The 12,189-nt window shown below is 48.5% G+C and overlaps 1 protein-coding gene across 1 annotated transcript; it reads left to right on the forward strand.

The window, feature by feature from the left end:
* The first annotated feature begins 379 nt into the window (after positions 1-379).
* On the forward strand, positions 380-8,637 carry SFRP2 (secreted frizzled related protein 2). Its single transcript, XM_004598472.2, has 3 exons — positions 380-1,103; positions 3,292-3,372; positions 7,499-8,637. The coding sequence occupies exons 1-3, from the start codon at positions 602-604 to the stop codon at positions 7,801-7,803; spliced, it is 888 nt and encodes a 295-aa protein (XP_004598529.1). The 5' UTR covers positions 380-601; the 3' UTR covers positions 7,804-8,637.
* The last annotated feature ends 3,552 nt before the right edge of the window (positions 8,638-12,189 follow it).

Genomic DNA, 12,189 nt, shown 5'->3' on the forward strand with positions numbered 1-12,189 from the left:
GTCCGCCCCTACCCCCACCGGGCACAAAGAGCACGCGGGGACCGCCCGGACCCCTGGCTCCGGGGGACTCGATTCTGTGCCACAACACGGCGGCGCGAGCGGACCCCACGGATTGGGGCCCAGGTGGGGACGCAGCTGCGCTCTGTGTGTGTGTGTGTGTGTGTGTGTGTGTGTGTGTTTTGGTACTCTTGCCAGGCGTGCCTGGAGGGCGCCCGCGCGCGGGGGGACGCAGCCGGAGAGGGGGGCGCGGCCAGCCTCTCGGTGGAAAACCCGCGGGAGAAGCAGTGACCAGCCCCCTCCTCGGATTACTTGCCTCTGGCTCCTCCCCCTGACCCCTCCCGCGCCCCCCACCTCCAGATTTGCATAAAAAAGGCCAAGAAAACTCGGGCTGCGCCCCAGCCTGCGGCTCACTCTGCTCCCTCGGGTAGGTCCCCCTCGGAGCCTAGCCTGCGCCGTCCAGCAGCCGCCTCTGTGCACGGCCGCTGGCCGCGAAGAGCATCACCACCTCCCTCCGGATCCGGAGCTCGAGCTCTGACCACCTCGCGCTTCCCCGGCTCGGCTCCCTCTGCCGCCCCGGCCCCCGAGGGGTCACGCGCCCACTATGCCGCAGGGCCCCGGCTCGCTGCTGCTGCTTGTGCTCGCCTCGCACTGCTGCCTGGGCTCGGCGCGCGGGCTCTTTCTCTTCGGCCAGCCCGACTTCTCCTACAAGCGCAGCAATTGTAAGCCCATCCCGGCCAACCTGCAGCTGTGCCATGGCATCGAGTATCAGAACATGCGACTGCCCAATCTGCTGGGCCACGAGACCATGAAGGAGGTGCTGGAGCAGGCGGGCGCCTGGATCCCGCTGGTCATGAAGCAGTGTCACCCGGACACCAAAAAGTTCCTGTGCTCTCTCTTCGCCCCCGTCTGCCTCGACGACCTGGACGAGACCATCCAGCCATGCCACTCGCTCTGCGTGCAGGTGAAGGACCGCTGCGCGCCGGTCATGTCAGCCTTCGGTTTCCCCTGGCCGGACATGCTTGAGTGCGACCGCTTCCCCCAGGACAACGACCTCTGCATCCCTCTGGCCAGCAGCGATCACCTCCTGCCAGCCACCGAGGAAGGTAAGCCTATCCCTGCCAGCCTGGTGATGTGGGAGCCCTCGGCCCCCACCCCCCAACCCGGCCCCCACCCAAGGCGCAGGGGGTGGAGTAGGCGTCCCCGCCAGGGGTACGCCGTCCCTGCCCTGGCACCCTTGCCATCTTGATTGGAATGTGAACCACACCACCCACCCACCCCAGGCTCCTATTCTCCCGTGGATGCTGGGGGGGGAGGGCGGGTAGGCTTTTTTTTTCTTCTTTTTCTAAGCAAACAAGGAGGGAGCAGAGGTGGCTTTTCTCCTTAGCCGGTTCTGCTCCAGCTGCTGGTTCCGAGACCTCACTCCGGAGTGCATGCGCGATCTAGGAGCACCGGGCAGAGACTGCCCACCAAGCGCGGCCCGCACGATTTCTTGGCACAGAATAACATTTCCCATGAGGTGCACACACAGATAAGCCTTGAAAACTATTTTTCTTGGGTTTGATTTTGTCCTCTGCCAAAGTGTGCTTCCAACACTGGCTGGGAGTGTGTGAGGAAAATGAGTTGCTGATAACCGCTAGGTGCTGGGGAGAGCGGGCCCTACAAGGGACCCCCGCGGGAACCTCCAACTCTATCAACTTCTATCTTAGGAGTGGTTTAAATTAACTGGAGAGGGGGGAAATCATGCAAAAGAGAATTTCCCGAGTTTCGTGTTTTTTTTTTTTTTTAAGAGGGGGAGTTCCTGTGCAAAAACCATCAAAGCAATGAAAACCTCATGGGCTCCTGCCATCCCCCCCCCAAAAGGAAAACATATACAATGTGTCTGAGCTGATTTAAGTCCCCCTGGGATACAAAGGGGGCTCCCTAATCCCGTGCAGGGTTTCTACTGCATCTCCTCTTCCATCTCTAATTGTTTTCCTACAGACATCATTAGCTAAAGAAAATGCACAGTTATTTAGCAATCTTTCCTGGCAGGCACCATGAGTTTGCAATCATCTTATTGGTTAGATTTCTAATTTATTGCAAATGTTTGGCATTTTTCAGACATTTGTCCAACAAAAAGCATAGGCCAACAAGTACAGGTTAGTAACATTTTATATACCTTCTTAAGGCTCCCAATTAAACAAGTTGCATTTTGTTTGGGTAAGTAGCCTTCAGGGCTGCTCTGGGGGTGTGTGTTTCTGTTGCTTCTCCCACCCCCCTTCTGCTGTTTACACTCCACATTTCTCCCAAAAGTCTCTTTGCTCCTGCAACATAAAGGTTTATGTTATTCAAAATCTGCTCCTTGCAATTTTTTTTTCCTGATTGGATACATAACTTCCAAGTCACAAAGTTTTCTTTGTGAAAATTCAGTTTTCTATCTGTGGATAAGAACTCATTTCACCAACATTTTTTAAGCCACTCATTTACAAATGAAAGAAACAGAACACTTTCTATTTTCTTTTTCCCTCCTCCCGAACCCTGCCATCCCCCCACAAAAGAGAAACATCAGACTCGTTTAGAAAAACTTTCAGTAGTCTGTGCTTATGGGCATCACCTAGCTTTGGTCAACCTCAGGGACAGCGTTGTTGAGCCTCAAGAATGAGTTTATGTTCTCTTTTAGGATTTGAAATAGGTATTTTAAAAAAAAAACGGAGGGGGGAGGGGGGCAAGTAGAACCTGGAGCAGGGAACTTGCAGATAAACAAGAAATAAATACTGCCTAATCCAAGCCCAGGTTTGGCAGAAAGCACCCAGGGATGCCGAGCCCATGGGGCAGGCTGCTGTGAGCAACACTACATCAGCACCAACACCCCCTCCCAGATCAGACTTCAAAACACACTGGGTGAAGATGCCGGAGAGCCCACAACGCTGTGTTGTCCTGAGGCCAGAAAAGGTTTCCCCAATCCTCTGCCCTCCCCCACAAGGATCTTTAACCTTTGAGTGCCTTCTCCCTAAACAAGCTTGGGAACTAACTCAGGCAGAGTCTACCCCACCAGGAACGAGGATGAACTAGACAGCTGCAACCCGTCCCAGGTAACCATGGCTACACATCATCATCCTATGCTCCCCAGCTCCCTCCCCCCACCCCTTAGCTGGGAGTCACTCTTAGACACAAGATAACAATTTCATTATTTTCCCCAACTGACAAGATCCTACCCTGACAAAGAGTGTCCTGGCCTAGATAAGCCTCTCTGAGTTGTCTACGAATGCCACTCGCTGATTCTTCACTAAAGAATGTTCTTCGCATTTCTAGCTCCAAAGGTATGTGAAGCCTGCAAGAACAAAAATGAAGATGACAACGACATAATGGAAACTCTTTGTAAAAATGACTTTGGTAAGTACCCCACAACACTGATGGCAGGTTTCACGTGCCAGCCTGGTCTTGGCCAGTAAAAGGCAAAGGGACAGAGCCTGAAGCTGTTAGTCGGGAAAGGTAAACTATGATCCTGGCTCATGCTTTCTAAACTCATCTCCTGTTAGGCTCTACTTCCATCCTCATTACACTGATTGGAATTGAGTTCTACTTACGGAGAGCCATTCTGGGTTGACGCAATCAGCACACCTTCTACCATCATCTCCTCAGCTACTTTTCAGGTGCACCAGGATGAAAATATTAAAAGGAGTATTCACAAAAGATTCAGATTGGCCACTCATAAAAACAAAAATTCCCCTGGTGTCGGGATCCCAATAAAAGAAAGACTCCCAATGAAACAGTTAAACGCATCGTAACCGAACAGGATGCTAGATATTATATCTTTGCCTGTAATTCCAATGTCATGATACACTTAAACAGCAGAATGTCAAACTCGTGTTAAAAAAAAAAAATCCCACTGCTTTTACTTGATTTGTAGCCATTAGGATTCGATCCTCAGTGTTCCCCACCCAGCAGTGAATAGGCAAGGCACTGGGTAATCACCTGTAAGCTAGATTCCCGGAGCTTAAAAGGAAGAATGGTTTACTGATAAGACTTTTGTACCACCTCAAAGCACCACCTTAAAATGCTTTTTAAAGGTGGTCTTTTTTATGAAGTCTCGTGAATAAGTCTAGATGTATTTCCCATCGTTTTGTGTATTAGTTGAGACAAAAATCTTAGAAATTTACTTTGGCAAATTGTCATGATGGCTTGGTGCTTGGAGACAGTAAAAACACCTGTGATACATTGTCCAAGTTCCATTGAGTGCTTGGAGGGTAACTCAGAATTCAGAAGGTTTGTAGCACATGGAATTGAGAGTAAGTTTTACCTGCAACAAGGCATTCTGAAATCCATTCATACGAGAGGTCTTGAAAAAGATCATGAAAAATATACATTATGGGGGGGAAAAAAACGATAAATTTCAAAAAATTTTGGACCAAAGTAAACTTTTTCAAGAGGCAGAGATACAGAGAGAACTCCGCTCCACAAGTTCGCTCCCTACATACCTGAAAAAGCCACAACTCAGCCAACCTAATGCCAGGAGCTGACGGCTCGGTGCAAATCTCCCACCTGGGAGGCAGGAACTCGGGCACTGCCATTACCGCCTCCCAGGGTCTGCACAGGCATCTGGAGCCAGCAGCCAGAGCAAGAACTCCAACCAGAGTACTCTTCGTATGGGGTGTAGGGAACCCAAACACTATGCCAAAGGCCTGCCCCATGCTTATTTTAAATCCAAGTTTCCATGGAAATAAGACCCCCCCCCCCCAAAGACAGGGTGGTAAGTGGGCAGGAGCTAGGGCCTTTGTCGGCACAGGAGTCTTCCAGCAGCACCTGCTCTACTGTTCTCAAATTCCCAGATGAAGGAGCTTGGCTAGGCACAGATGAGTGTGAAATTCAGAGTTGGGAGTGACCAGACTCTTAGGATGTTCTTTTGCATCAAGCCTGTTGCGAGGCATGCACCTGTTGGTGTGTTAGCAGGGTTGGTACCTCTTCAAAGTATTTATTCAAGCTGAAGATGGAACTCATTGGGAGACAGAGATAGTCCCCGCACTGTGGATCGATAACAGACTCCAACAGCCACATGCAAGTTTCTGTTTGGCAAAGCCCAGTCTGCCGCCCAGCAGCCCCAGGTCTTCTCCAGCAGGTACCTGGGTCTAACCCTGGCTGGTCGCAGTACCATCGTAGTTGCAGTGTGCAGAAAAACTTCACACTGCTGAGAAGGAGAAAGAGAGGAAGTAGCTCAAAGGTTAAACCAACCCTTCCTAGAGCCACAAGAGTAGAAGGGGGAGGGCTAAAAGGGTTTTTTGGTGTCTGCATTTATAATTCAAAATAGCCGAGAGCCAGATGTGTAAGCAGCAGATAATGCCAAGCCAACAGAGCCTCACTAACACACAGGGTTAGGGTTAGCACCACTAAGTGTCCTGTCTTCTTAGAGAAAGCCTTGCAAAGCAACGAAGCAACATTGAAGTCATTGCACTTAAGGGGTCGGGTGTACAATGTTATTTTCTTATCTTCCCACTCACCTTCTGACCCATAAGAGGATAATGAATCTGAATTTCAGGAAGCAGGCCACATACGCTTGTTGCATAAACAGTATTCCATACTGTTTCTGTTTCTTGGGAGGGACAGAAAGAACAAGTGTAGCCAATGGATTTATTTATTTAATTTGAATCATGCAAACAGCATCCCACTCTTCCTCACTGCATGCTAAAAACACGGGGAGGGATGCAGACCATCTCCCTACCTCATTGGTGCAAGTTCTGGTGAATAAAGAAGGGCTTTGAATGATGTTCTCATGCATACAGCCCATGGATGGACCCATGAGTACTATCGCCTGTGCCGACTGCTACATCCTACATCCCAGTCATGTCTCCCACAGTGGGAAAAGTTAGGTTGGGGCTTTGGGTCACTATGGTTGGTCCAAGCTGCAAATTCAAGAAGGAAATCTCTGATGTTTTGCCATGGTAGGTGATTGCAGAGTTATTCTAGAACTGGAAAGGAGGGAGAAAAAGAGAGGGACCATAACCTGGTTAAAATGGAGGTGTTCTATAATGCTTGGAGCACTGGAATGTTCCATGTCACTCAATGAAATCATGTCTCCTAAAAGGATGGGGTATACTGGCACACCATCCCCCATGCACAGGCCACAAGAGCATGGGACATTTATACCCAGCTTGTTCCATGGCTTATCAACTCAGAGAACTCAACACTGAGGGTCAGATGTATATCCTAAGACAAAAGTATGGTTGGCCCAGGCACCATATCTTTGATTTACCTGATTTGTGTCATTCGCTAGTTGACTGCAAAGCGATCCTTAATCAGATTCCCCTCTGAGATGCTAAAGAAAGCCCCGGAGAGTTAGACATACATACACACAAGTCCCCCTGGTACCGGGGTAACAGTGCATGAAACCCTGCCCAAGTCAGAGGCCACACTTGCACGTAATTTCCACAGAGCAGTTCATACTGGCCCTGAAGTTGGGCAGGTGACCACTGCACCATTGTGAGGGAAGTGAGGGTGGGCAGTACCTCAAGAGATTAAAAGTGGTGTCCTTGGAAGGAAGTCCGGGGTCCGAAGTCCTGAGCAATAGATCAGGTTGGAGCACAATCCAACTGCATGACCTAGTACTCAACTTTTCTGGATTTCATTCTTTGCAACGAGAGGACTTATGGAAACGATCCCTTTCAACCCGAAGATTCTATCCTTTCCCACCTTCATGGATTTCTTGAGATTTAATCCCAGCCTGTATATGTACAGGACTTTGGGGGGTTTGATTTTGTTTTGCTTTGTTTTCTAAAAGCACACTGTTCATGTCTACACAATGTGTCTTTAATCGTAAAACACTTAGCTTTTGGTCTTTCCATACTAATGAGTCTACATATACATTTTTGGAAACCACATATATTGTGATGTGTAAATGCCTTGGCCTTGGATCGGCAAATGAGACCATGTGAGGGTGAAGTCTTCAGAAAAACACTTTTATGGCTAAACATGTTGTGCTCTTAAAAAAGGAAACTTGCATATGTTTTTTTTTTCCTCCTAGTTACTTTACAAAATCAAATGCAGCTGTAAGATCAATTCTCTCTCCCTGTAATCTGTTCCTTCGAAAACAATGATTGTGTGATACAATTCCCTTACAGGTTTGTCCAAAAAACCTCTCCCACATAACAAATGGAGTTTCAAGTTTACAGCCACAGAGGGATCAGGTTTCACCCAAGAGTCAGGCATTCTTTTCAAGCTGAAGTTTCCAATAGGGGAAGTCATTTGCTGGGGAGAGCGCCACCGGCTTGCAGCCTCCTGAGGAACACAGGGCTAGAAGAGAAGAAAACCCTAAGAGGCCCTGAAAGACTGGTGGATTGCAAAGGGCCTGGCGAATACTTTGAGGCTTTGTAGCCACCGAGCCCCCCTCGGCTTACAGCCCCTGACAGTCTCATTAGCAGTAAGAGGGGCATCTAAGCCACGCGGTGGGGGAGGGGACACTGGCAGCTGGTACTGCACGCCCTCCCTCTCTAACTGGTGTGATTCTCTCTGCCCCCTGTCTTGCTAGCGCTGAAAATCAAAGTGAAGGAGATCACCTACATCAACAGAGACACCAAAATCATCCTGGAGACCAAGAGCAAGACCATTTACAAGCTGAACGGCGTGTCCGAAAGGGACCTGAAGAAATCTGTGCTGTGGCTCAAAGACAGCCTGCAGTGCACCTGCGAGGAGATGAATGACATCAATGCCCCCTATCTGGTCATGGGACAGAAACAGGGCGGGGAGCTCGTGATCACCTCGGTGAAACGGTGGCAGAAGGGGCAGAGAGAGTTCAAGCGTATCTCCCGCAGCATCCGCAAGCTGCAGTGCTAGGGCCTGCGCGTCCCGCAGCGCCTGCAACGCGCCAGCTTGGCTCACCGCAGCAGCTTGCACGCACACAGTTCCGGTTTCCCGAGCACAGTCCCAGCGGTGGCGCCAGCCCCAGCCTAGGGCCACCTGCGTCCCCTGCCTGTTGTTGCACGTTCACATCCCCAGGATTTGCTGAGCTGTAAAGCCCCAAGGGGCCTTAGGAAAGAAAGGTTGTCTACTCAAATCTGCTAGAACCACCCACACAAAGCCATCAATATTTTTATGAAGTTCTAAAATGGCTCAACGTTAGAGCTAGTGTTGAGTAGGTCCAACTGGAACTTGGCTCTTTTTTTTTTTTTTTTCTCCAGTTTGGATTGAGTCAGCAGATGTTTGCTTCCTATGAAGGGTACCCTAACAGGCACATTGATCTATTTTTTTCTGTGGCCCAAACCTGTGGGTCACAAACAAAGCCCCGTTGAGATAAAGCTGGCTGTTATCTCAACATCTTCCCTGCTTCAGGCCTGAGACTCAAGCGTCTAAGTTTTAGAACAATCCATGTGTCATTTACAACTTGTGCATGCATGATGTTCCAGCTAGAACAGTACCACTTATGAGAAATACACTAACCGTTCCTTCCAATAAAGGGCAAAACAAATAAGTGTTATCACTGATCTGAGTACTTTAAGCCTAGTGTAAGACATTTTTTACTTAAGTTTTGCAAATTAAACGTTTATAGCTTACCTGTAATATACATGGTAGTTGACCTTAAAAAGTTGTAAAAATATTACTTTAACCAACATTGTAAATATTTCAGATAAACATTATATTCTTGTACATACAAACTTCCTGTTTTACCTAGTCCTTGTCTTCTGTGTTTGTCTCCCTGGTAGGCGTGGAAGGGCCCCGTAGCTGAGCGCTCACTTCTGGGGGAAAATGGGTTTGTTGCTCAAGGGACTCACAAAAGTCTCCCCCCCACACACCCCCCACCCACGTGCCTATCTCGTATCTCATTGGCTTGGAAAACCCTGTGGGAAGCGGAGAGCAGCAAGTTCCAACCAGGGTTGCCTCTTTTTCATCTCCATAGGCATCTGAGCTACCTGGGTCCATGGGCTCCGATCTTTGCAATGAAAAGAATAACCCTTGCAAAAACGTTAACTCCTTCCCCGCAATGCAACACTAACCCTCAGGTAAAGGCAGCCAGGATTGGGAGAGAGTCACCGGAAGAAAGGCAGTGGGGCGGGAGTAGTGAAAAGCTAGCATGGGTAACAAGGAAGACAGGCACTCCACACACGCTGGCTTGGTCCGCTGGGGCTGCTGTAACTTCCACGTCTGGGTGGTTCATGAAATACTAGCAAGTCATTTCTCACAGTTGGCGGAGTCCACGAGCGGCCAGCAGAGGGCGGTGTCTGTGGAGGGTCTGTCCTCTGCATTGCAGATGGTAGCTGCCTTCCCGGCAAGAGGGTCAAACAAGCTCTCTTCAAACGACGCTACTCCAGCTGCAAGGATTCTGACCTCCAACTCCTTTTGGTTTTTTTTCCCAAGGTTTATATTATTTTTATTTGAAAGGCAGATTGACAGAGAAAGAGAGGTCTTTCGTCTGCTGATTCACTCCCTACATGGTCGCCATGGCCAGAGCTGAGCTGTTCGAAAGCCAGGAGCCAGAGGCTTCCTCCATGCAAATGCTTCTTTGATTATGAGACCACCACAGAAAAGGTACTGGGTAGACAAGAGACTCAGGGAGAGTAGTCAGCGTTGCACCCCAAGTGTCACAGCCAAGGCTGGAGCAGGTGCGACAGCTAACAAGCCTGCTTCTGTGCTATTTCCAAGCGAACCATAGAAACATCTTCACAGATACACCCTTCCAGCAAGCAGGCCTTGCTCTTGCAAAGCCTGCCTGGGTGACTGAATGTAAATAGGCACAATCATAATCTCCTGTAACTGATAAGCTACATGAAGTCCGAGTCTGGCCAACGTTTTCCCATTTAAAACTGTCACTGGTTCTCACGTGATTCTTTCTCTTATCCAAGTACTAGCCAGGCCTGATCCTGCTTAGCTTCTGAGACCGGGCAAAATCAGGTCTGTTGAGGGTGGTATGGTGGACTCCTGGGCTTCCTTCTGTGATGGCATTTTAGAGCTGAGTTTGAAAGTTTTGTGAGCACATAACATGCTTGCAAAGCCCTTCAAATCCTCCCAGCATGAAAAGTTAACAGAGTCCACTGGCTGGGCAGGAGACTTGAGATAGCTCCTTTTGTTTTCCTTGGCACTTCCGCTGGACTCCACTTCTGCTCCCACAGGGAACCCCTAAACTATAAGGGAGGCACTCCCGGGCCAAGGCCAACACTCATTTTAGACATCGGAAAAGGGACAACATTAGCGACACTGGAAAAGGTGGAGTTGGGGGGTGATGAAGAGCAGTAAAGCATACATTCAGGGCTCAGGAGAGTGAAGCAACAATACATCAGCACCAATGGAAAGACGCCACCTGGAAGAAAGCCACCTGTCCGAAAGCCTTCTGCTTCGCCCAACCAAGAGGCAGGTGCTTGCCTAATGAGACGCAGCTCTGGAGGCGGACTCCTTCAGCTGTGTTCAGCTGTGGCCTCAGGCTACCGTCCGCTTCTCCTGATGGGCTTTCCAAACTGCGCTCCTCACCTCCACTTCCCATCTGTAATGAGCTGTGAGCCAATGTCACATGCTTGGGACACAGCGGGTAGATCTTGGCTTGCTTTTTCATTTTGGTTTCATTGTCTGGTTTGCCATAGTGCTTCAAACGGACATGGCTCATTTGTTCTCAAAGTAATGGTGACATGGTACTAGCAACGATCTTTTCAAACATGAGATTTCTTTTGCAGGTGGAAGAAAAGTGAATTTCACCCACTACCAAATAGAGCAACCTGGGTTTCTGAGCCTCCTAACAGGATTCATGACCCATCAACAAAACTAAATGCCCCAAGCAAGGAACTGCTCAGGAAAGTTAAAAGGCACTAAAGGATATATTTCCTGTGCATTTATTCTCCTTTTTTTCAGATTCTCTTCCTTTTAATTGCTTGACAAATGATTGTTTTAAAAAAAAGAAATTCAGAGCCTGACGCGGTGGCCTAGCAGCTAAAGTCCTCATCTTGAACACAACAGCATCCCATATGGGCACCAGTTCTAATCCCAGCAGTCCCACTTCCCATCCAGCTCCCTGTTTGTAGCCTGGGAAAGTAGTTGAGGATGACCCAAAGCCTTGGGACCCTGCAAACATATGGGAGACCTGGAAGAATGTCTGGGCTCCTGGCCTCAGATCAGTGTAGCACCGGCCGTTGCGGTCACTTGGGGAGTGAATCATCAGACAGATCTTCTCTGCCTCTCCTCTTCTCTGTATATCTGACTTTGCAATAAAAACAAATTTTTTAAAAAAAAGAAATTCAAAGGACAAAGGCTCTGCCCACATGCACAAAACAGTGTAATAAAAATCACAGGATTAAAAAGGATTTGTTTTATTGCAAAATATCCTTCAATCTTTGTTACTTATCCTCTCATCAACTGCTAACTTGGCTGGATTTTACACCTTTCAGTTCTCAATGTTCTTGACAGATTACATTGAAAAGCAATACCGGGGGCATGCATTTTGGTACTACCTGTTAAGCTACGGCTCCCAGGGTCAGCATCCTGTATCAAAGTGCTGGTCCAAGTCTTAGATTCTTCACTTCCATCCTAACACCTTACTAAGGTACCCAAGAAAGCAGCAGAGGATGGCCCAAGTTCTTGAGCACCTAATACCCATATGGGAAACTGATACAGTTCCAGGCTCCTGGCTTTGACATGGGCCAGACTTGGCTGTGATGACCAGTTGGGAAGTGAATCAACAGACAGAAGATTACTTGGCCTTTCAGGTAAATACATTTATTTTATTTTATTATTATTTAATAATGATTACATGGTTGATCAGGGTGGGAAGGATCAAGATGTAGGGAAAATTGGGTGAACTCATTGCTTCCAAATTTGCTCTTTCTTCTTGTCATTCCTGGGGGAAGGGGAGAGACAAAGGGGAAAACCTCTCATGACGTTCCACACGTCCCAGTGCCCAGGGAACAGGAACTGTCACCTCATCTCAACCCAGAGTCTCAATGTGTACTTATTCTGAGGGTTCTGTCCAAGTGGTGTGGATAGTTCTGAAATGCTGCCGATTTCACTGATCCAAGGATGATGTCACCCTCCCAGTGTCCATTGGCTCCATTCACCGAGATTTTTTGCTGTTATCATTTGTTTTGGGGGAGTTGTCCAGTTAGTTCTGTTCTACAGCACCAAATGTGCTGCCACATTCTCCTTTTACAACAGGGCCTGTGTCCACTACATTTTCATCATGTAGGGCATGTTCTTGCAGGAGAGTCCAAGTGGCTGGCCCAGGTGTTCCAAGCATCACCAGAT

This window comes from Ochotona princeps, chromosome 7 (assembly GCF_030435755.1).
Source record: "Ochotona princeps isolate mOchPri1 chromosome 7, mOchPri1.hap1, whole genome shotgun sequence".
In the NCBI taxonomy this organism is placed as follows: Eukaryota; Metazoa; Chordata; class Mammalia; order Lagomorpha; family Ochotonidae; genus Ochotona; species Ochotona princeps.